The 26,816-nt window shown below is 35.4% G+C and overlaps 1 protein-coding gene across 6 annotated transcripts in view; it reads left to right on the top strand.

Moving 5' to 3' along the window:
- The window catches only part of Ask1 (apoptotic signal-regulating kinase 1), a 937,451-nt gene that overhangs the window by 569,060 nt on the left and 341,575 nt on the right, over nt 1-26,816 (top strand). For all 6 annotated transcript variants that reach the window (XM_090395264.1, XM_090395267.1, XM_090395262.1 and 3 more), the window contains exons 23-24: nt 12,796-12,864; nt 18,225-18,286. In XM_090395264.1, the coding sequence (XP_090251390.1) occupies nt 12,796-12,864; nt 18,225-18,286 (131 nt within the window). The remainder of the gene's footprint in view (nt 1-12,795; nt 12,865-18,224; nt 18,287-26,816) is intronic.

Here is a 26,816-nt window from a genome sequence, read left to right as displayed (position 1 = left end):
AAGGAAACAAGTCCATTGGATAAAGGAGAAAGCAAGCATGGTGGTATATTTAGATTTTGCCAAAGCCTTGGATAGATTGCCACATGACAGTCTGGTAATTATCTGGAACAGATGGGGATAGATAGTAGATTAGTGCATTGAATTGGAAATTATCTGTCTGATAGGTATCAGAAGTGTGTTAGAGAAGCGCTATCCCAGAGGAGGAAGGTCACCAATAGTGTGCTTCAGTGATCTGTTTTGGGTCTATTTGTATGTAAATGATACTGGGAAGGTTTGAATGATAATATACAGTTCATTGCAGATGATGCAAAGTTGGAAGAACTATGAAGAGACTTTCTGAATGGATAAATGAATGGGGCTACCAGTCAGTGGCATAGCTAGAGCTGTTGCCGCCTGGGGCGGGTCCCTGAGTTTGCCACCTCAATTCCATCAAAAATACTACAAAAAGTCAAAATGACATATAGGGAAATAAATTAAAACACTATATTTATTTTTGAAGTAAAACTTTAATTTCAACATTCTAAAATGTTATTTTTGTTGCTTTTCTGTTAGCAAAATCGTCGATGACATTGGCGAAGTCTATTTCATAGTAATGTAGGTAATTTTTAATCAAATTTTATTTAGAAAAACTCCTCTCACAACTAGCAACACTTACAACAATTGTGAGGAAAATTTGCAGTAGCATTACAATATTTGGAACTGAATTCTTGAGACTGTGTTTTAGAATTAACTGCAAAAGTTCAAAAAGGTTCAAAGTGCCGTTCCAGGGCGGACTGCACCCCCCCCCCCCCCCCAACAGCTACGCCACTGCTACCAGTTCAGCATAGCAGAGTGCAAGGTTTTTAAGTTTGGAAAGCACAGAGGGGATGCAGAGTTAAGATTGTTGGGGGATATCTTAGAGGAGGTGGATTTTGGGGTGTTGGTAGATAAGTACCTGAAATTTCTAGGACATCTTAAAATTGTGAGGATAGCATGGTGTATTATGGGAATGATGCAGAGAACACTAACATGTCAGAGTAAGGATGTTATAATTCCTTTGTAGAAGGCTTTGATCAGACCACATGTGGGTTACTTTGCACAAATTGAGCACCAGGTTTTCAAAAGGATGAAGAGATGTTTGAATGAATTCAGAAACAATTGACTAAAGAAGTTTCTGGTCTCTGGAATATAGAGTATGAAGGCAGATTGAGGGAATGCAAATTGCAGTCTAGTGAATAGAAGGGTGTGTGGGGGAGGGGGGGGGATTGATTGAGACATATAAGTTGGTTATGGGTTATTAATATTGGATTAATATGGATCAGATTTTTCATAGAATGGGTGGAGACTGGGGAAGATGAAGAGGCCATCCTTGGAAGCTGTATACAGAGTTTGTGTGTGAGCAAGGGAGTGAAGAATAGATTTTTTTGCATGGAGAGTTGTGGGTGGTTGGAATGCATTGGAAGTGTGATGAATGTAGAGACAATGAATTCATTCAAGTCGTGTGTGTGTGTGTGTGTGTGTGTGTGTGTGTGATGGAGCTCTGCTACTACTAATAATAAAACCTCATCATCATCATGCATATCAAGGATCTAGGCCTAGCGTGGCCTGTTCCGGCCTTAGAAGTCATCATTGAATCTTTTAAGAGGACGTCCTGGTTTTCTTTTCCCTAATGGCTTGTTTTGGTAATCTTTCTGTTTTCATTCTTTGAACATATTCCATCCATTTATGTTTATATGTTTTTAATTTTTTCTATTATTGGTTCTTGGTTTAATTCTTTCATAATTTCTTCGTTTCTTTTGTGATCAAATAGGGTATACTTTGCAGTTTTCTAATAAACTTCATTTCTGCTGTTATTAATCTTTGTTTGTTTTTTTGTTTTATTGTCCAGATTTCCTTTCCATACATTAAGACTGGTAGGGCTAATGTATTGTATACTTTTAGTCTGGTTTGTTTTTGAACTAGGTTTGGTTTAAATATAGAGTTAATTACACCTGTTATTTTTAAATATTTTGCAATTTTTACGTTTATATCTTTTTCATTTTCATATGTGATCATACATCCTAGGTAGTTAAATGAATTCACCTGTTCTAAGATCTTGTTATCTATTACTATTTTAGTTCTTGCTGGATCTTGTCCTTTAAAGTCCATAGTTTTGGATTTTTCTGTTGATATTATCATACTATAATCTTTGGCTATCTCATTTAGATCTAAAATGGCTTTCTGTAAGTTATCTTCAGAATTTGTAATTATTATTTGGTCGTCGGCAAAAAGGAGGGTGTTTAAGTTCACTGTAGGAGAAAGTTTAATTCCTTAATGTATATTTTTATTCCATTTTATTATTATTTGATTTAAGTAAACATTAAAAAGAGTTGCTGAGAGGGGACATCCCTGTCAGACCCCATGGTTTATCTCTCTCGTATATGATACTCGTAATTTAATCTTATTTGTATTTGATTATTTTCATATATACTTGTGATATCTTTTAGGATATTATTTGCTATTTGTCTTTCTTTTAATGTATTAAATAACATGTTTCTTTTAACTTTGTCAAATGCTTTTTCAAAGTCAATAAATGCAATATGTGTTTCTAAATTGTATTCTCTTCTTTTCTCTGTTATTAATTTTAGGCAAAAGGCCGGGTCTATGCATGTTCGTCCTTTTCTAAATCCATTCTGTACTTCTGAAATAAAGTTTTCAGAATATTTCATTAGTTTGCTATTTTGTGACAGGAATTTAGTATACTTATAGCTCTACAGTTTTTAGGGTCATCTCTACTACCTTTTTTAAAGATAGGAATCACAATTGCTTTTTTCCATTCTATTGGGGGTTAGCAGTTGAATAGATTTTATTTAAAAATAATAGGAGTCTTTCTTTGAATCTTGTTCCTGCATATTTATATAGTTCTGAACCTAGCTTATCTTCTCCAGGTGAATTTCCATTTCTTATTTCTTTCAGGCTGATTTCTAATTCTTCTTTAGTTATTTCCTTTTCATTTTCATTAAATGTTTGCCAGTTGTCTTTTTTTAAATATTTATCTGTCCACAATTCTGTGTAGAAATTAAGAAATTCTTCTAATTTCAATTGGGTGTTTAATTTTATGTTTTCTTTAGTATCTGAATTTAAGTGTTTCAAAATCTTATATACATTGGGTCTTATTTTATAAAAATCATGCTCTAAATTAGAAACAAATTTGTTCCATGATTCTCTATCTTTTTCTAACTTCTCTTTTAGCTATGGCTCTTATTCTTTTATATTCTATTTCATCTTCTAATCTTTTATTGCTTAACCATTTATGATAGGCTTATTGTTTTATTTTGATTATTTATTTGTTTGTATCATCCCATGTCTTTAGTTTTTTCCTTTTATTGAATTTTTTGGTCTTTCATTTGCGGCTCCATTTAGTATTGTTTTTATATTAAGCCATTCTATTTCTTTGTTTTATTTTAACTAAATATTGGTTAATTCTTTGTTCATATAGGCATTGTATATTTCTGTCATTGGATAATCTAGTTTTATAAACAAATGTTTTAAATTTTCTTTCTGTTCTTGTTACTTGTAGCCATTTAGGTGGTAATCTTAATTTTATTTTAACGAGGAAGTGGAACTACTTATTTCATATCCTCTGTGAATTCTAACATCTAACAAAAACTTTGATGCCTTTTCATTTAAGATAAAATAATCTAATATTGATTTGCATCCTCTTGCTGCCCAAGTATATTTATGTATGTCTTTGTGTTTATAGAAAGAATTCATTATTTTTAGGTTATTATAAACTACAAAGTCAATCCATTTTTTATCATTCCTGTTTAGAGTATGTTCTCCATATATTCATATATTATTATTAATTTTTCATGTTTCCAATTCCTGCATTTATGTTTCCTGATAAAATTACATTATCATTTTTATTTATTTTATGATATATATTTTGTAGCTGATTATAAAATTCAATATTATCCTGTTCTCTTCCTTCTTCCGGAGAATATAAACCAATTATTATTAAATAACCTCTGTCTATTTTTATTCTGGTTTCTATTATTCTTTCATTCCATAATTTATAATGTTTTAACTATTTTGAAAGGGAGTTATGAATCCAAATAATGACTCCTGCTTTATATACAACTCCACTGTATATCACATTCAAATTTTCAGTTCTCATGGTTCATTTTAATTTCTTTTTTGTCTCAGTGATTACTGCTATTTTAAAATTTCTTTCATTTAATATTTGGTCTAATTCTATTTCTTTATATGCTATTCCATTCCTCTTACATTCCAGTTTCCTATATGTATTATATTTTGTCGTTTCCATTTTCGTTTTTACCTTTTTCATTCCAAGGTCGTTTTCCATAGATTTATTCTGATTACCTTTTTCTGTTAGCTTAAAAGTAGAATTATGTTCTCCATGTCAGGTGACTAGCCTGACGATGGGTAGTTCAGTGGTAGGGCTGCTACCTTGAGGCTTCTGAACTAGCCTTCTTCCAAATTTAAACCCATAGGAGGAATAAGGTATATTGAAGGGGAAAGAATTGATTATAGTAGAATAGAGTAGAATTATAGTAAAGATTTATAGAGGGGGACATGGTCATAAGGCCAGAAATGGAAAGACCCCACGGCCCTCGAGTACTCTAATAGCATAAGTCATAAAATAAGAAGAGTTGGGTGATAAGGCCTTATAGGAAAGATTAAAGTGAGTGGATCTTCCTCAAAATAGAAGAAGAAGAAGAGGATAGATCCAGCTATGGGACCATGGGAGTGCCACTTCCCTTACAATCAAGATGATTGCCCCTTGTGGCCCTGTTGGTCCACGAGTCCTTATTCAGTATATTCAGACCATCCCACCATGTGTATATATATATATTTAAAAATTTTTAGTATTATATTTAAGAGCCTGTGTAGCTCAGTGGATGTGGCGTTTGCACACCACGGCGCTTGCCCGCACAAAGGAAGACTTGGTTTTGAGTCTAGTCGGCGACTAGAGGAAATTTTTCTAAGCCTTTTTTCGACCGGTTCCCGAGTTAGTCGATCTCTGTCACGGGCAAGTGGGTTTTTCCTCCCGGAAACTCAGGTTTTTCGTCCCGTAAACTCAAGAAAATCGACCATAGAACACAGATTATTTCAGACATTAAATATATTGTGTTAGGGTTAGGGACGAAATAGTTAGTGATAGCCTTGGGCCATCTATCTCTGATTGGCACCAGTGGAGATTGAACTGCCCACTCAGTCTCCAAAAGTTAGATAGGGCTAAATGGCCTCGCCTACTCCCGTATACGGGAATAAAAAGGCGTTAGCTGATTTTTTTTTTTTTTTTAAATATTTAAAAATATATTTAATGACTAACAAACCGAGAATAAGTTAGAAAACTAATGATACAGCTAGTTTTGGCTTATTATGGCCTTCATCGGGTATCTTTATAGGTAGAAGAAACAATAACAAAAGACTGAAGATATTAAGAAAACTGAGAAGGACAGGTTAATTGTGTTAGATAATTAAAAATAAAAAACGTTGTATTAAAATTCCAGTTGTTCTATTTACTTGCCATTGTTTATTGTATGCGTGTTAGTAGACTCTCGAGAACGCCAGTATTGAACAACAGCAGTATGGCTCTCAGGGATGTTATAGCTCAAATTACTGTTCAAATGCTCAGGATTAAGGACGATCTCCCTGGATTCCACTATCTTTCTTTCAAATTCATCCTTGCAACGAAAATGTTTTCAGATATATCCTAGGAAATTGAGTGACCTTGAAAATTATCATGAGAATTGTTAGAGAAGAGAACATGGCTGGATAAGGCACTAGCATTTGATCTCTTATAGGAGATGTCTCTTTTATGCTCCTCCACGCGATGTTCAACAGATTTATTAGTTTGACCATAATAAGGAACATTACAGTCACACCATAGTTTATATACGCCAGGACATTTTAGATTATGATGCTTAGGTTTAGGATGGCTTATAAGAGATCTGATTTTTGGAAGAGTGGTGAATAACGTCCTGATGTTGTACTTTTGAAGGACTTTTGCCAATTTTTGGGAGACCGAACTGATGTATGGGATTGAGATGTTACCTTTAAAATTGGTAGTTTCTGTATTATGGTGCCTAGGAGGATCTATAAGAAATTTCTTAATTATTCTTTTATGATATCCATTTTGTTCAAAAATATGTGAGAGGTGATTAATTTCTTTTTGAAGCTCATCTGGATCGTTTAAAATAGATTTCAAGTCTTTTTCTAACAAGTCTTCATCGTTCATCAACAACACCTTAGATTTTGTATATCTAGTATTAAAGATTTATCCATCAACAAGGATGATATTATAGCCAGTTTAGATATTATTTCATTATTAACACGTTCGCTGCCACGCTACTTCGGCATAGTTTGTTCCCATACGCCAAGCAATTTCACTTCTTCAAGGTCAGTATGGGTAATCTCGTTGCCGGCAGTAATCGACATACGAATATACCCGTAGTTGGCTTGTGCGGAGCATATGCCTTCTACGAGTATACACAGTTTTGCTGCTGGCTTCACAAGCAAAGCATTTTCACTTCTTCAAGGTCAGTACGTGTAATCTTGTTGCTGGCGGTAAGCGTCATACAAGTATACTCGTAGCTGGCTTGTGTGGCTCATATAACAACTACAAGTATACTCGTAGCTGGCAGCGAACATGTTTAAGGATAAATTATCCAAAAAAATGTTTGCTCTATTAAAGCATTGAGTTCAATCTGGCTACTTCAGATATCAAGATACAATCTATAAACAGAACCAGGGCTTGGCGATGGGGAACCCTTTATCCCCCATTCTGGCGAATATTTTCCTAGAAGACTTTGAAACAAGAGCTATATCTTCCTCTTCATTTAAACCAAAAGTTTGGAAACATTATGTAGATGACGTTTTTATTATGTGGAGTCATGGTGAAAGCCCTGTCACCAATTTTCTTCATCATCTAAATAACCAGCATCCAAATATAAAATTTACGGCAGAATTAGAACATGATAACTCCCTTCCTTTCCTGGATATAAAACTTTCACGCTGTTCTGGAAAATTTAGAATCTACAGAAAACCAACGCATACTAATGGATATCTTCACAGTCTTTCTCATCATTTTCAACCACAGAAACTCTGAACTATTTCCACTTTGGAACACAGAGCTCGCTCTATTTTAAACGACCCAGATGCGCTTCAAAAAGAAATTAATCACCTCTCACATATTTTTGAACAAAATGGATATCATAAAAGAACAATTAAGAAATTTCTTATAGATCCTCCTAGGCACCACAATACAAAAACTACCAATTTTAAAGGTAACATCTCAATCCCATACATCAGTTCGGTCTCCCAAAAATTGGCAAAAGTCCTTCAAAAGTACAACATCAGGACATTATTCACCACTCTTCCAAAAATCAGATCTCTTATAAGCCATCCTAAACCTAAGCATCATAATCCAAATTGTCCTGGTGTATATAAACTATGGTATGACTGAAATGTTCCTTATTACGGTCAAACTAATAAATCTGTTGAACTTCGCATGGAGGAGCATAAAAGAGACATCTCCTATAAAAGACCAAATGCTAGTGCCTTATCCAGCCATGTAATATCCTAAGTTCACATTATGGGTAAATACCAAGAATAGTGATCGGAACTTGCTCCATCCTTACTATGAGTGGCCTCAGTTTGCACTATCCAGGTATTTGGTTATGCTTGGAATCGCTGAACTTTATATAGTTTCTATATTCGGCATGAAACTCTTTGAGTTTCTTATTCGGCTGAGGAACAATATGGGATGTAATATCCCTTAACTTAAATAAGTTCATGTCGCTGAATTGAAGCCTTTGGCTCTTCGTATAATTAGTAATAGTCAATGAGGTTTTCTTATTTCTTGTCTTCTCTCCACGTGAACTTGTGTACATCTTTATGTTGGAATATGGTGTTAGTAATGACCCATCCATATCCTGAGCAGAAATCCAGCAAATACTTACCATTACTATTAGCCTTGTCCTTTTTCTCCAAATTTTCCAAACACATTTCTATATGCCTGTGGTGATTCACTTCCTACTCTGCTGTTTAGATCCCGCAGAAGTACTCCTTTTTCCATTTTCTTTATGTCAGCTGCTTACTCTAGTGAATCAAAGAATTTCTTCACTTCTTCCTTAGGAAAATTTTCTGTTGGGCCATAGGCACAGTGAAGTTCCATTGTCCATTTCTCCATTTTGAAGTTTGCCCACCTAACTATACTTGAAACTGCCTTCCAATTAAGAAACTTATCTTCATTTCATGTTGAATGAAATTGCTACTCCTTCCTTTACTTGATCATTATTACTCGAATATACCATCCTATACTTATTATTTAGTAACTTTTTGACTTTTTCTCACCTGTTTTTTCCTTTTTTGTTTCAGTGCTTTTTCTAGTTTTTCTGCAAGTTTGATTTCATTTCCATTAATACTCCTTATATCGATGGTTGTCATTTTCAGTTCTTGTGACATTGAGTTTGTTTCACATTAAAAAAAAAAAAAAGTAAATTTCTAAATCTGGACCTAAATCTTCACAAAGCCATTCTATCCCCAATGCTGTCTATTCCTGCATTCTACTTTAAAAAAAAAAAAAAAAAAAAAAAAAAAAAAAAAAAAAAAACATTCTATATATTAACTGCTGTTTGTGAAATAATGATCAATCTGTGATTTACTGCCCCTGTCCTGGAACTTCTGGATGTAACTCACTTAGGAACTTGCCAGAACTGAGACTTCACAGCTTAGTTACGTTGCAGGTTCTCATGCACATACTTGTAACACATGGATCAATAACCCATCCAGTTCTATATCTGTATTCAATTTGATATTTTGTAATATCCTAAGCATCTCAGTTCTTCCACCTAGTGATACAGTACATCTTTTGCAAAGTGATCTCTCAGTAATCCAATTTATTCTGCTTCTTTTACCTCTGAGCCATCAGCATTTATTAAAGTTATCATACCATAATAATTCTTCCTTTTACTCACTATGTATCAAAAGAATTCTTTGGGATTTTTATGATCTGCTCAGCTAATTTCTTTTGATAATCTGATTTTGCCTTTCTCACTTGCTGTGGTCACCCCTCTTGGCTATTCTTTTTTTTACAGCTCATGTGCCTGCTGATCACTTTGCTTGTTATTATTATTATGAGAGATACCCATGGAGTCATAGACTCATCAAGGAAGGCCACATATCACCCACACCATCTGTCATATATACCTTTCTTTCATTCATGCTACCTGCACTCATGAACTCAATCATAGGCCATCCAATCATGTACTGCTCTATCCTATCCTATTCCCTCAGCTATACGGCTGCTGGGAATAACTATATGCAACCATACTAGAAAGATGAAGATGATTATGAGCAAGGTGGTTTCCTGTTGCCTTCCATGCTATAGTATATTCATGACTGTAGCCATGTGCATTCACAGGACTGGTTTGCTTGTTTTGAGGGATGAAAGACCAGAGTTACCAGGAGAAAAAAATCTCCACCTCTGTATGAGACTGGTTAACTCACTTTTAGGTCAAAAGAGACCAGATAAAAGTTCCTCACATCATAGACGGGAATCGAACCCAGGTCTTTCTGACCAAAGGGCTTTGTCTATACCGACTGAGCTACAGAGGCTCCATGTACTCCTCTATGAAAGAAAAATCAAGGTCTCACCTCTTTCTTGACTACATTCAGTCTCAACTTTATTGGATTCCCTCTCATCCTCCCACCACCATCCATAAAATGAAAAATTCCATCTTCTGATATCCTGCACAATCCTTTTAGAAGTTTATAGGTCCCTATCACATCACCCCCATTTTTCTTGTTTGCTAGTTTCTACAGTAAACAAATGCTCAATTTGCTCTCATAATCTATATTCCATAATTCCAGTCATCTTTAACATTCTCCTTTGCATCCCCTCTCCTGCATATGCATCACTTCAGAAAACAGGAGATCAGATCTCTTCATAGTGGTCCAGGCAAGGTCATGTCAAGGCCTGGTAAAGAGGCAAAATGACATCCTTATCTCCTTACATTTCAGTGTTTGTTTCAGTGGCGATTATTAGTGAGTTGCATTTTCAGTCTTTGCTATATAACCTCTGAGCTTCAACTTCCTACTGATAAATTTTTCTTTGGATAATCATGCTACTATAATGCACTATTAAATCTGTTCATATCAAAGTTCATACCTTTACATTTAATAACACAAAACTGATATCTACTTTCTCATACCCACAATGCCAGTCTATTCAAATCATTCTGCAAATTCTACATGTTTATATTCCTGATTACTCTGCCTGTTCTAGCATCAACAAAGAGCTCTATATCTTCTGTCAAATCTTTCCCAGTGTCATTAATGTAAAGATTGAATAATAATGAACCAAAGACTGAAGAATAATGAACCTGATCCTTGGGGTACACCACTGGTAACTTTAAATTTGAAGACTCATACACCCCATATAAACTTTTTGATATCTGTCATTGCGCTCTTCTGTTATCTGAACTAATAGTTTATGCAACAACCTTCCATGCCAAAGTCCAAAAGTATCATGATGTACCCATGATACTTTTGGAATTTTCCCCTTGTCTAACTCATTGGTAACATTATTAAAAACTTTGAACTAATTATTCAAACATGACTTTCCCTTAGTGAACCCATGCAGTTCATTCCAAAAGTATAGATTCTCTGTCAATGCATTTCTATTTATGAATCCTTACCAGTTTTTCTAAAACCTTCACTACCACCACCACCACCCCATATAATAGGATTATCATACATTCTTTTATAACATTTATTCAGTCTGAACTCATTGTGCTTATCTGCTGATGCATCTCATCTATTTCCCCCCCACACACACACCTTGGCCTATAGCAACAGCCTGTATAGTTTTGCTCTGTAGGCCTCTATCTCATGCCTGATAGCCTCAAATAATCTGCCTTCTTCAACCTTACACTCCTGTCGAGTATCAGATATTCTTGGGTGCAATTTTTCTGTCATCAATAGCATTGCCTTTTCCTCTTATTGTTCTCTATTCTCCTTGGAAATACACCATTGTACATCCCCCCCCCCTTACATTTTTACCCCTATTACTATATTTTCTTATGTTCTCCAAGTCTCACTAATGCCACTAATTTTTGATCAAATTGAAGTAACCATTTGCTAAAAATTCCTTGCCTTATTGTCAGTGCTTCTGGCATTTATATACATAAATTACGATATCTCTTTAGACCTACAGCTATCCTTACATCTTATCTCATTCATATTTTAAACTTGAGAAACTCTATTCACCATTGCATTGATTATTTCCATTCTCACACTCATCCAACTCAGGTTACTGCCTCATAATTTTTGATCATTACCATTCTCATGTATGATTGCATTAATTAAGTCTGATTAATTAAGTTTACTTATTAATAAAGATTATAAATATAAATTATTAAGGGTAAGCTCTGTACATTTAGTGGGACATTGAGTGTGCAGATGTTTATTGTAAAGCTATATGTTGCTACACAATCAAGTTGTCTTTGGTGGTACCCTCTATTGTTAATCCAGAGATTTTCTGTAGCATTTAATCTTGAGAATTCCCATTCTACACTAAATAATTAATTCCATTTATCTCCATAAATATTCTCCTGAATAAATTGATTTCTCAGAATTGTCAAATCATATTGCTGATTACACTGACTTGTAGAAGCAAGGGAATTCTGGTTCCATTGTAGGCCTTGATTAGCCCACATGGACTATGTGCACAGAGTTGGTCATCTGGTTTTCAAAAGGATGAATAGATGCTGGAAAGGGTCCAGAGGTGATTGACTAAGGTAGTTTCTGATCTCTGGAATGTTGAATATGAATAAAGGTTGAGCCAATGCAATTTGCAGAGTCTAGTGGATAGCAGGAAGATGGGTAATATAATGGAGATGTACAAGTTGGTAAGGGGTTGTTATGGGATAACGTTGGAGAGATTTTTCATAAAATGGGGAAAGAACAAGTGGTCATCCCTGGAAGCTATATAAGGAGGATGTGAGCAAGGTAGTGAGAAGCAGGAGTTTTTGCACGGACAGTTGTGAATGATTGGAATGTATTGCCTGAGAGCATGGTGTCTGCAGAGGATTTGAATGTGTTTTAAGGCATAGTATGATGTGCTATGTGTATGACAAAAGCCCCCCCCCCCAGGTGAGTCTGTGACTCCATGGGGTCTTAGTATAATAATATACTTTTTTCCCATTATCATCAGCCAGCCCTTTTGCAACTCAAAACTTTTGTTTTGGAGATCAAGTCTGTTTTTATCAAATATACATCTTGCTTTACATTTGTTTCACTTTTTTTCTTCAACATTATTGGTTTTTGGAATCAAAAGCTGGTTCTCTTTGAATGAAATACATGTTAAAACAATTTTTGTAGTAGTAGTAGTTACTTGCATTCATACTAAATGATAACTGGCTTCTCTGAAGAGAAGTAACAAGAATCAGTTATCCACATTTTGACTGTATCCATTATTTTCAATATTTTGTGTAAATAACCTTCCACACCACAAAACTTAAAATAGCTGGCAGTGACTATCTGAAAATATAGTTTGTTGAAATAATTCACAAAATTGTGATTACTTTATTTTACAGATTATATGCACCAGAAGGTATAAAGAGTTTCTAATATTAATTGGCTGAAGGGTGTGTATAAAAAATATGTGTAACATGGTGTATATTGATATCCAGTATGCCGTCTTGTTTTAATTATAAAATTTTTGTTTTCCTATTTCTTAAAGCATAACAAAACTATACTGTTTTTTTTTTTTTTTTTAGATTTTAAATCTAATATTTTTTTTTTCAGGTGCTTTGAAGCAGATCCAGATAAGAGAGCAACTGCAGCTGAATTAATTGAGGATCCTTTTCTAGCTGAGTAATATTCCAACTGTTATTTAATCAGCCTTATACAAAAATTGTAACTATTTTAGCAGTATTAATGCTGTGAAACATTTATAATAAAAGATTATCAATTCCTCCACTTTGTTTCTGAGAAGTTAAAACTTAGGTTTATTCTTCAAATTAATATTTTAAAGAAATAAATTGCATGATTTAATAGTTGGTGTCATATTCCAAGCACTAAATTTATAATATTATGATTGATATTAAGAGTTAAGGAATGTTGATTAGTACTATTTCCTGAGACTATGATAGTATGCTACACATTATTAAGTTTACAATAGTTCTGTCAAATCTTACATTTCATTCTTATGACAATTAATAACTGCATCAGTCAAGCTAGATCTTGGTGATCCATCCTCAGGTCATTTCCTATTATCTTGGCTTCATACACCCATTTTGCTAACACTTTTTTTCCTCCCATTCTCTTTAAATGACTATATGACTTTAGATTAGCTCTACTCACATATTCTTTAATACAGTCATGCTTAATTCTCTTCCGTTCATAGTGAAGAATTTATGGAGACACAACACACGTGTTAGAATAATTACTTTACTTAACATTAAGAAAGTAAAGTAATCATTCTAACACATGTGTTGTGTCTCCATAAATTCTTCACTATGAATGCTGACCACTGTGTAACCTTAAAAGAAAGAATTCTCTTCCATTGTGATGCTATATGCTTACCTGCAAACACACATCAGTTTTCTCTTAGGATTTTGTATCAGTGGTCTGTAGTCTCTGATTGTGTTTTATTTTTAATGTGACTCAGACCTTTAGATTTATATTGGTTTGAATACTGTCTTGTATACTGTGAATTTAATGTACCATGTAAATTTATAGCAGTTAATCTTCACTATATTACCTTTGCTTACCCTATTTTCTATTTCCATATATAATTTCCATCTTTTTGCCTCAATAGCTGAAATGTTTTCACTTGTTCTATAGATGCAATTTTTCCACTATGATTATTTGTTTTTTTTATTTATAGTTTATTGCTGATTTTGTTGTCAAATTTATTGCAGCAGTTAAACAAGTTAAAGAATTCTGAAGAATTGTACAATTTCTTTATGAGTATATTAGCATCATTTGCATAAAGCAGGGGTTCCCAACCCCTATGCCCGCGGGCACCATGGCGCCCGCCGACCAATTTGTGTGTGCCCGCTGCTATTCAACCGTGTGGCGTATAGTTTGAAATAATCACATGCACATCACGCAACAATTCATGGCATGCTATATGACGCATGAATTAATGATACATGACAAATATTAAACGCATACAATGTAAAGTAGACACGCATTTGAAGTTGTTCATTATCTGTTGCTAGTTATATGTGCATAATTTTAACGGTGTCTTCTACTTAAATTTTTGAAATATTTTGATTTTTAATCCTAAAATGAGTGAATCAAGTAAAAGACAATGAACCTATAATTTTAACACTGACTGGGAGGAAACATATTGTTTCGTTAATTTTAAAGATAATTGTGTTTGTTTGTTGTGCAACAGTAGCGTTGCAATTCCGAAAAAAACATAATGTTGAACGTCACTTCCAAACAATGCATGCCACTTTTAATACGAATTATCCACTTAAATCCGAAATAAGAATGAAAAAAATAAATCAACTAAAATCGAACCTGTCTACCCAACAGTCGATTTTCACTAGACATGTGGTAACATCTAAAAATGCCACCATTGCTTCTTTAAAAATTTCTTACATGCTCGCAAAGAAGAATAAACCGTTCCAAGACGGCGAGTTGTTAAAAGAAGCATTTTTGACTGGTGCTGATTGTTTATTTGAGGGATTTTCTAACAAATGTGAGATTATGTCAGCAATACAAGATTTACAATTGTCAAATAACACCGTCACAAGAAGAATACATGTAATTTCAATGGACATCCAAACTCAGTTAAAAAGTGACTTGGAAATATGTAACTGGTTCTCTTTACAATTTGACGAGTCAACAGATGTATCAGACACAGCACAGTTAGCAATTATGGTGAGAATGGTATTTAGTAACTTCACTGTAAAAGAAGATCTACTGAAAATATTACCCATGAAAGGACGAGCAACGGATGAATATATTTATAATACATTCAGAATATATGCCAAGTCGATAGATATGCCTTTTCCACAAGCTGTCTGCGATAACTACTGATGAGGCACCAGCAATGGTTGCCAATATCAGTGGATTTATTGCACTCTGCAAGAAAGATCATTCGTATCCAAACTTTATGTCCTACCACTGTATTATCCACCAGGAAGCTTTATACAGTAAAATACTGCCCTTTGGAAATGTTATGAAAATTGTTACAAAAATAATCAACTCCATTCGAGCAGCCCCTTTGCAGCACCAACTTTTCAAGGCTCTATTGCAAGACATTGAAGATAAAGAACGTGATCTTATCCTGCATACTGAAGTACGTTGGCTCAGTAAAGGTAAAGTCCTTACAAGATTTCTAAGCTTAATTGAAGAAATAAAAAAATATTTTCACGTCAAAAATGAAAATTTTGACGAACTAAATGACTTTTGCTGGCTGTTGGATTTATGTTTTCTCACAGACATCATGGAAAAATTGAATTCTTTAAATTTGGAGTTGCAAGGAAAAGATAGACATGTTGCTAAAATGATAGGCTCTGTAAACTCATTTAAAGCAAAACTGGATTTGTGGATATCACATCTGTAGATGGGAACTCTCGTTTATTTCCCAAATATGAAAAACATAGTAGGCGATAGTGAATTTAACTTGTCACCATTTGTTAATCATCTTCAAGTGCTTAAAGAACAGTTTGAAAAGAGATTTCAGGAATTTACTATCATCGAGCCAATGATCTCCTTTTTTATCAATCCTTTTACTTGCCAAGTAAATATAATGGTAGCTGCATGCATTGCAAAGCTTGTTCAAGTAAATGCTGAAGAACTGGAGCTAGAAATTTTGGATCTTCAGAATGACATTACGCTAAAATCCCATATAACAGATGAAAACTTCTGGAATCTAGTGGATAAAAAAAAAAGTTGCCATTCTTAAAAAGAGCAGCGTACAAGATAAAATCGTTTTTTCGGTTCCACATACCTTTGCAAATCATTGTTTTCAACCATGAATATCATAAAATCAAAATATAGATCACGACTCACTGATGAGCATCTTGATGATTGTTTAAGAACTGGAATATCATCATATTCTCCTAATTATGAAGCACTGGCCAATGAAATGCAATGCCAAAGATCACACTAAACATATATATATATATATATATATATATATATATTTAAATTTTTATATAATTTAAACTTTTAAGTAATAAAACATTTGATTATAATGTAAACTTTGTATGTATCATTTAACAAAAGAATTCAAAAAATGTGCCTTGAAAAAATAGATGGTGACCATCGCCCTACTGGTATTTTAGAATGTGCTCTAGGAAACAAAAAAGGTTGGGAACCCCTGGCATAAAGAGATGCTTTTTAATGTATCCAGTTTTGATATAAGATTTCATGTCACTTTCCTTCATAATGTAATCCATATAGATAATTAACACTGGGAATAGCATACATCATTGTTTTTCCCTATACATTCTTCATTTCTAATTGCTAACTTAGAGTGTTGACTATATATTCCTCTATGTAGGGTCCCATTTATCATATATAATCGTAATGTTTTAAACTTTTCTTTTGGCACCTTATCAAATGATTTTTCCTGATCTACAAAACTTAAAAACTGATCTTTGTTATATTCTAGAGTATGACTCCAAAATTTGCTATATTTATGATGTTTATCTTCTGTGTTCTTACTAAATCTTCCCACTACTTTTATTTAGAAGAAAAGGAATGTGGCCCAATATTCCAATCTAAGGTTTCAATCTTAAGTTGCTTGATGGTAGTATTAAACAGGTAGAAAAAGAGAATTTCAGGTATGGTGAGATATGTCTCTCTCTCTTGAGAATAGTCGATCACTTATAGTTTGATATCCATAAATAGAATGATTTTCACAGTTGGAATTATTGTCACATAGACTCCATCAAGAGAAGAGAGCGCTAGTTAGTAAATTAGGTGCTGGATGAACACATGAAAGGATCACAATCTATAAGAAGTCTTTTATTAACATGGTTACAAACACAAACTTTGTAAGCCACAAAATCTTGCATAAGATGGAAGAAAATGGCAAATCACCTCCTCATGAGAAGCCCCACCTGTCCTTGGACAGAAGAGATAGACAAATGCAAACCTAATCATGTGTTACCACCATGTGCATAGTATCCTGTAGGATACATATCAGGAATTTTAAGATGATGATTCTTCCAGCATGCAATATGTATGAAGTTTTCAGAATTACATCTTATTCTTCTCTTCCATCTAAGACAGGTTGAGTCTTCTCTTGAGAATTACATCAGACATTATTATTATGTGACAACTCATGTTGGGAACCTACAGCATAGCTCATGGCATGGGTGGACTGAAGGTTAGATGATCCAAAAACTCTTCTCTGGAGACCAGAGGTAGAACTATTTCACTGCACTTCAGATCTCTTCATCATCTATTATTTTGTATATATTCAGACTCGCACTGTTTTGAGACAGTAATATACCAGTTAGAGTTTAGGAATACAAGATTGTAGCAGCTGTCTGATATACTCTTGTCCAGTCTTGAAATTATTGATAGTCAGGAAATTAACTTCTGGTAATGACTAATAGTGGAGAGTAGCTGCCTAACAATTCCCAAAAATCAATTAGTTAGGACTAAAGAATTTTTGCTGTTCACTTTGGGAAATATAAAAGATTAGAGGATTTTATTTATCATTTATTTTAATTCCATATAATAATAGAAAATTTAGAAGGATGCATTGCTGTCCTCTCCTGGTTGGCATATCAACACTGCTATCCAGGAGTAAAATTTGAATCCCACTGTGACATGGATGTTTATCATCATTCAGTATGAGATCTTCACCTCACCTTTTTTGGAAACCCTGAATCTCAAAGCCTGAATGGTGCAGAAAAAAGAAAAAAATCAAATGTTTGGGCTGCACACCTGGGGATCCATATTATCTAACCCCCAAAACTAACCAAAGAACCACATATTCACAGATTTTCTTGACTGGAATTCACATTTAAAAATATATATATTTTTTTTAAAGTATTTAAATATTAAAAATGATGAAAGTTACAGTAATCATGTAAAGATAAGTATGTAATTTCATATAACCTGCTATAAAAAGAGTGAATTTTTTTTATTATATTTGTATTTGTTTGTTATGCTCTAGTTACAATACCTTAATACTGAATGTAATTTATGAAGTGTATTTTTATTATGTTACTTTAGCAGAATTTGTTTTTTTATAGTAATGTTCGTAAAAAGAAATCTCAGAGGCCAGTAGTTCCAGATTTTAACAGGAGTATTTCAGGTATGGAAGTCCAGAATTCTTTTTTTCAGCGAATGTTTATTACAAATTAGTCTCTATCTCTGCCTTTGGAAAATAAAAGGCATTAGAGGATTTATTGATTTATTTTATAGGCTTCTTCCAAATTGGTCTTTATGTTATCATTCCTTAAATTTTGTGCTTGTAAAAGCTTTTTAAGAAGTAACTTTTTTTATCCTTCGATTTAGTGATGGAAACAAACAAACAAGAAAAGAAAAGAAACTTATCCTTTCTTACCATGAGGATCCACCACCCATATAAGCCTCTTCTGTAGCCATCAAAACAAATAACCTCCCTACCACCTATATAGGAATAAATAGTTAACATTAATAATTACCACAGCATCACAACATATTCAGTGCTGATTACTTAGTACTCATTTAATAACTTATTACTATACAACAAACTCACTACATCAAATGTTGTTATAGTGAACTCTTATAATCTTCACATTTTACCTTATAGAACGAATGCTATTTGGAAGGAAATTTGCTATAACAGACTACAAAATAGCAGTAGCCACTTTCCCATACTGAGAATTGACTGTATTAATTAATTATTAATTAATTGTTCATAATATTCAGTAACTGATTATAATACTTGAATATTATTTAACAGAACAGTATCAAAATAATCAGCATCATGCTTAATTACATATACAATAGATCCCTCCCTCCCCCACCCAGACACACACACATACAATGAAGTCAGTTGGTTCTGTGATATTGTTTATTATGTAAAATTTCCGTGATGTGAATTATTATTTTAAGAAGAGGTAATTCATTCCATCTCCTCAGTAAGTTATAAATAAGGTCAGAGATTGTATTTTAGATCTCAGTAAAATACAGTACATATTGACAAACCATACCGTATCCAGTGATTAAAAATGATATCACTTCACTGCAGTGTACAGTATTAAAGAGACCATTTAAAAGCTTGACTACTTTTAACAATCAGTAACATCTGAAAAAGTAAATCCAAAAACTGTTAAATACATTAAGCACATAATACACTAATGCCCTCCCTTCAGCCATTCATAACCTTGTGTGTATCTTGGTACTATAACAATGCTAAGTGACAAGACCTCTGGGACTTTTACTCCACCTTTCCATAATCAGACCACTCTTTCTCTTCAAAGTTCTGATATGTTCACTGTACATGAAAGCAAACAGTAGATAGAAAAAACATCCAACTTTGTGAAAAGGAAGACCACTCATATCACAAGTCCACATAATGTACCATGCTGTGATTGGTTCATGCATTGCCTGCACCTGCTTTCTTATGTTACTCCCACATATGAGTTCCATAAGGCCTATAGCAAATAAATGCCATGTCTGCACTGGAGTCAAGAGCAAGGTACTGTTAATATTCCTCTTGAAGAGCTGGAGGTTGTAGGCCTTGGGAAATATTTCATGGGGAAGGCTGTTCCACAGAACTGAGATAGATAGAATAAAAGATGACTTGGAGTGACAAGTTCTACGAGTCTCCAGCTCGACTATAAAAGGACTATATTAAGCAGTCATTGCTCATGTTCATTCAGGTTTAGCAGAATTGGCAGGCATAATGGATGTTTCTTCTGCTAATGGTGCAAATGGAAATATCTGTAGAAGGAATATCTGAACAACTTAAGAGAAAACCAGCAGTCCAATGACAAAGGGAGGAATGTAGTCCATAAGATGGCAATTTGTTGAGTAGTCCTTGATGCTAAACCTTATCAAATGTCAAGTACAGCAACACAGGTTTTTTGTGATCTTTCCATGGCACATGTCTAGAGGTAGTTGCAAGTAAGATATGCTGTGAATCTTGATTATCAAAATCTCCATGTTGGTGGTGGTTGATTAGTTGACAGTTCTCCAGGTGTCAAAGAAGTTGACTGTTGATGATGATTCTCCATGACTTTAAATGTGGAGAATCATCAACAGTCAAAGAAGTTGACTGTTGATGATAGACACTTTTTTGAATTGGCTATATATGAGTTTGTTTCTATGCTGTGAGGTGGGTGGCAGCTAAGTATAAATATAGTATATAGATGATAATGAATAAGTGTTAGTTCAGAAGCACATCCCTTGAGCATAATTGGTGAGATATCATTGAGGCCATAAGTCTTTCTGATTTCCACGTTGTTCAAGATGTTTCTGACAGATGGCACATGATGCATGTGCAATATTCCAGTTAAAGGAGGAGATTTGCCTTTGTTATCTCTGCAGGTATGGGATTAGAAGAGTGATGCTAGGAGAATCCACTTTATTTAGGTGGTATTATTGCAATGCTACCATTTGGGTGAGAGACAGAGGTAGGAGAACAGATGGACAGAAGTTGTGCCAAACAGCTTTCGTGAGTGACCAGAAGACACAACTGCCATTGGCACAGGCTGTGAGTTTTCTCCCATTACCTTAGCCCTGTTAACGATGATTTTGCAAATGTTGTTGGCTGTGGAGTAGGATATGGATAAAGCTGAGCATTATTCATATCCTACTATTATTATTATTATTATTGTTCCGGGAAACTCCAAGGAGTCGACAGACTCATCGAGGGAGGCCCTAACATCATGTCTGGAACAACTATTCAGCATTCACACAGTATCTATCATATCTTGCCTTGAACTCATTCACAGTCGTAGCACCCACAACAGACTTTGGAAGCTTATTCCACTCATTCACCACTCTCCAAGTAAAAAACCTAGCTCTAACACCCTTGTCAACCACGCTCTTGCCCAGCTTCCATGCATGGCCCCTAGTCCTCCCACCACCAGTCATATTTTCAAAAATATCTTCTGGATCAATCTTATAAAAACCCTTCAGTAATTTGAATGTCTCAATCATATCACCCCTCCTTTGCCTATCGTCCAATTTCTGCAGCCCACAAATCCTCAACCTATTCTCATAAGGTTCATTCCACAGACCTGCTATCATCTTGGTCACTCGTCTCTGGACCCTCTCCACTTCCTCCCCATCACGAAGAAACCCTGGTGCCCATAACTGGGCACAGAAGTCCAGATGGGGTCTTATCAAGGCTCGATACAGAGGAACAACAACTTGCTTCTCTCTGCATGTTAAAGTATTTTTCATAAGCCAAGTGATTTGGTGAGCTGTTTTAGTTACTTTTGCAATGTGCCCCCTAAACTTCAACTCCCTATCCACCAGCACTCCCAAATCCCTGGCCTCATCAATCTCCTGGAGTACGGTTCCACCTATGCGATATACTGCTGCTATTCTTTTCACCTGCTCTGAAGTTTTTGTCTCGAACCAATTACAATAAGCTATTTTCTTTCTCAGGCTGCCCTGGCACACTTCTCTTGGAAAAACCATGGCTTGGATATGGGTGAGAATTTTTAACAGAGGGAAATGAAGACCAACATGATAATTTTTGTAATAAGATCACAGGTATATGGATCTGGAGAAGAGAAAGAGTGGTCTGATTATCGAAAGGTGGAGTAAAAGTCCCAGAGGTCTTGTCACTTAGCATTGTTATAGTGCCAAGATAAACACAAAGTTATGAATGGCTGAAGGGAGGGCATTCCACTAAAGATGATACTTGTGCTCTGAATTACAAATTTGTGATTGCCACAACAGTGTATCCGGAAGAATAACTGGTTAAAAAATGAAGCAGAATGTTGAGTGAGTTGAGAGAATTGTGAGGAATTCTGGTTAGGAAAATAATTTGCTTTAAGTCAAGTGGTGGTCACATCATATATCTCCACTTCTCTTCCAGCTTGAACAGTTGACTTGGAAAAAGGGAGAACTAGAAGCCATCACATTCCTTGTGATGGCTTCTAGTTCTTTTCTTATATATTATCTACCTACCTGTTATATCAGTTCAATATAGTGGGTACAACTACTAAATAATTATAGAACTATAGACCATTCCAGCTTATTTCAAACCCATGTAGTGGGTATAGATACCAAACAAGAATAGGACTATAGGCCCTCTTAAAACCAGTACCTTTTTAAATCAAAACTGACTGAAAATAAGATTTTGATACTCTAAGTTAGAATGTTCTCCAGCTAACCACCTAAAAATTAAAGGACTCTAGATAATTTTTTTTATATAATTTAAAAGACTGTATATTGTATTCCTTGGGAAACACAACAGGGGAAAGACTGTTTCACAATACAGTAGTTGCACAGATGAAGGAGGAGGAAAAGAAACTTGTTCTGTTTGTTTCTAGGTGTACTGTGAAGGGAAGTTGAGCAGCAGCTGCATGTTTTCCAATGAGCTTAGTACTGAGTGGAGGAATTATTGATGTTATTTTCAGATTGAGCATTTCTTATGGAAATATTTGTAGAATATACATACTGCAGAAACCAAACATCTGTGAGAAAGTGGGGGGAGTGGGAAGAGATGAGTCATTATGAAGTCTAATTGCTCTCCTTTGTATTGAGTCAAGCATTTTGAGAACGCTTTTAGGAGCCCTGCCCCATATGTGGGAGCAGTATTAAATAGCTGGGAAGATTTGTGATTTGTATAATGTTAACAGCCGTTCAGGGGTAAAATAACGTCTCGAGCGAAAGAGAAATCCTAGTTTTTTTGAAGCTGAGGATGCAATGGTTGTGATGTGTTTATGCCAGGAGATGTTTGATGTGAGGGTAATTCCAAGATGAGAGATCTCAAACTGTCTGGAAATTTGGGTATCGTCAAAAAGGATACTGGGAAAAAATGTTTCTTTTTTTATGGGAAATAGGACAGAACTGGATTTTATTAGCACTGAAATTCTCATAAGATTATCCAAACCCCATTGTAGTATGGCTTGGAGATTGGAATTGAGGGTGGTGGTGGTTGATATTCTGTAGGTTGAAGTGAGTTGTGTAGGGTAAGGTTTATCAAACGAAAGCGAGGAGTGTAGTGTGCTGTCGTCTGCCAAACTGTGTATTGGGTTGGAGGTCAACTGAAGTAGGTCGTTGTATATAGCAGGAAGAGGGTTGGTGAGAAGACAGAACCTTGTGGAACCCCAGCATTAATTGAATGATGACAGGATAGGGAGCTATCCACCATCACACACATTGTCCTGACAGAAAGCTGGCTGTCCGGAAGTCCTGGGTCAGACTGAATGAATGATGGCAGCTTGCTTAGTAAGCCTTTGTGCCAGATTGATCAAAGGCTTTGGAGATATCAAGTGCAACCACTTGAGATTCGCCAAACTTCTCCATGGCATTTGTCCAGAGATGGGTGACATATGTGAGCAGATCTCCTGTTGATCGGCAGCGACAGAATCAATACTAGCTGTCGTTTATTAGGTGGGTGTCTTCAAGGTAGTGTAGGAGTTGGGAATTGATGCTTTTTTCCATTACGTTTGACAGAACTCAGATAAGCAAGATAGGGCGGTAGTGGACGGCAGTGACTTTCACCCTTCTTGGGAATGGGCTGAATATATGCCAATTTCCAGTTTGTGGGATATATTCCAGTGTAGTCAGTTCTGGTGCGCAAACTTTCAGGACAATTGGGGGAATGCCATCAGGGCCAGGAGACTTTTGTGTGTCTGATTTGGACAGTATTTTTCTGATCTCATCCTGGCAAAAGGATATAATGGGCATCGTATGTTGGGTGTGTGGAATGGTTGGGGGATCATCGTCATATGCAGCATTAAGCCAGAAGATTGGCATTTTCTGTGGGTGATGATGCAATAGAGCCATCTGGGTATGATAAGGGCAACAATAATGTTGGGCAGAAGTTACAGCCAATTGCTTTGGCAAGGGACCAAAAGGCTTGGCTGCTGTTTGGACAGTCTGCTACTTTCCTGCTTTTTGCTCTTTTGAACTCTGTTTTGGAGGCATTAATTTTTTTTTTTTTTTTCCATCTATTTCAAGCTTTGGTATAAGCTCTAAAGAAGGATGAGGTTCTGGATTTCAGCCAGTTATGATATGTCTGGTGTTTCATCTGTACAGCCTTAGCACATCTTTTGGAGAACCAGGGTTTAGTTAGGGAATGGCAGTTCACAGTACTGTGTGGAATGTATGTTTCCATGCCAGTGAGGATTACTTTGGTAATGAGTTCGGTGCATATGTTTGGGTTGGAAGGCCGGAAGCAATAGTCCAACCATGGGAATGTAGCATGGAAGTTGTGGAGGCTGTTCCACTTGGCACTGTTATAATGCCAAACTGCTCTTGTATGGGACTGTTTGTGGAAGCACTGTTGCATGGGGAGGGGATGAACACTAGATTGTGGTCAGAATTACCGGGGAGGGGGGGATGACTCACTCCATTCACTGTGTATTTGGAGGGGTCATTTGTGAGGAAGAGATCTAGGATGTTTGGGGGGAGTAGTTTGGGTTATCTGGTATTCTGGTTGGCATCTGAACAAGTTGTGTAAGGTCGATAGTGATGGCAAATGTTTCAAGATCTGTACAACTGGAGGAGGAAAGCCAGCTAGTGTTGTGGACATTAAAATCTTCTTGGAGAATAATTTCGCTGTTGGGAAAGTGGGATTGGAGAAAGTCAATTTTTAAGGATTTAATAATATATAATATTATTTAATAATTATAATATAATTATAATATATAATATTATTTAATAATTATTATTTAATGATAATACTGATAATTTTTATCAGTGTAAATTTTATGTACAGGAAGAGAGTGTGTGTGTGTGTGTGTGTGTGTGTGTGTGTGTGTGTGTGTGTGTGTGTGTGTGTGTGTGTGTGTGTGTGTGTGTGTGTGTGTGTGTGTGTGTGTTTCACCAGACTCGGACTAGAGTGGATGGTTAGCCAAAATTTAGCTTGTGTCCCTATTTATATAAACACTACTCCAGATGATGATCTCATTGTGTGTCAAGTAATTCAGTTTATTTTATCTTAAAGTCATTGCTCTAGTTATTTTGCCTATTTTTCTTTAGGAGTACCTCTTTTATGATGTCATTGGCATTTTACTCAATTTTTTAGAGCATTATTGATATTTTAAAGACATAGATAGATGAAGAATATAAGGAAGGAATAATTTTGGACATACCTTTGTAGGATGTTCTTGGTTGTCTTCTTTTGGAGCAGCATCAGGCATATAGCAATAAACATTTATATACCACTAATGCCAGGAGTATTAGGAGCAAGAAGGAGGAATTTTTGGCCTTGGTTGGCTTTTTTTGGCCACAAGTTATTGGCATTAGTGAGACATAGCTAACAGAAGATGATATAGTTAGTGGGATAGAATGTGAAGGGTATAGTGTGTTCGGGAAAGACAGAGAGAAAAGATTTGGGGGGGGGGGAATGTGTTATTGATGATAGCTGATGGACTGCAGCCAAAGAGAATAGAAGTTCAACTGCAGGATAGTGAAAATAGCACATTTGAGGTGCTATCTGGTGTGAGATTGAGGCCAGCAGAACAAAATATACAGTTGGGTGCTGCTATACACAAGGCAATGGAATAGATTATGGAGATAGTATGCATAGGCAAATAGACTCAATGAGTGGAAGACAGGTAATTATTATGAGGTGGATTTCAACTATGGTAACATTGACTGGAAGGAGGAGAGGACACATGGGAGGAAGGAAATGGATTTTATGTTGTTACTAAGGGATAACTGCCTGAGACAGCATGTAATGGAATATACTAGGGATTCGAGTGTTCTTGATATAGTAATTGCATCTGAGAATTTGACTGTAACAAATATGACCATGTTGCCACCAATTGGTGAGAGTGATCATAAGGTCTTGACCTGGGAGGTGGCTAAATGTGTCGAATTTTCAATTAAAACAGAGTATATGTGGAATTACCGGGTTGGTAAGTATGACAAGCTTAGGAGATTGCTTCAATCAGTGCTATGGCATGTAAAACTGCAAGGGCTGGATGTTAATAGTGTTTGGGAAGTGGTAAAGGACTGTTTGAGGGAAGTAATGGCCGACTGCATACCTAGAGTCTGGAGAGTAAATCAAGTGGGAGTTTAATGGATGAATAATGATTATGAAAGGAAATTAGCAGCTAAAACTAAAGAGAATCCCAAACAGTTCTTTCGATATGCTGCAAGTAAAAGAAAAAATGTATACGACAGAATGATTTTAAGGAATGCTGATGGTAGGGAGGTAACTGAATCAGTCGAAATAGTAGAATTACTAAGTGAACATTTTGCAAGAGTATATCATACAGGCGGTGATATCAGGAATGCGGGGGCCAATGGCTTATACGGGAATTGAGGTGAATGAAATGGAGGTGAATAGTATATTATAGAACCTTAATGTGAATACATCTGGGATTGGATGGTATACCAACTCGAGTCTTACATGAAGCAGCAAAGCAATTGTCAATGCCCTTGCCCATATTGTTTAATTTAAGTCTCAGATCTGGATTAGTCCTGAGGGAGTGGAAAGAGGGGGAAATATCCCATTGCAAAAAGGAGGCTCCAAGACTGCTGTTGCAAATTACTGACTGATCAGCATATCAAGAGTCGTTGTCAAGGTATTGAAGAAATTAGTCAAGAGCAAAATACAGAGATGGATAGATGGAAATGGGATACACTATTGGGGCAGCATGGTTTTGTGAAGGGTAGATCATTCCTCAATAATTTGTTCATGTTTTATAATACAGTGATGG

The sequence above is a fragment of the Typopeltis vanoorti genome, chromosome 7 (assembly GCF_054136105.1).
Source record: "Typopeltis vanoorti isolate ZY-2024b chromosome 7, IOZ_Tvanoo_1.0, whole genome shotgun sequence".
NCBI classification, from domain to species: Eukaryota; Metazoa; Arthropoda; class Arachnida; order Uropygi; family Thelyphonidae; genus Typopeltis; species Typopeltis vanoorti.
This window is presented reverse-complemented; position numbering and strand designations above follow the sequence as displayed.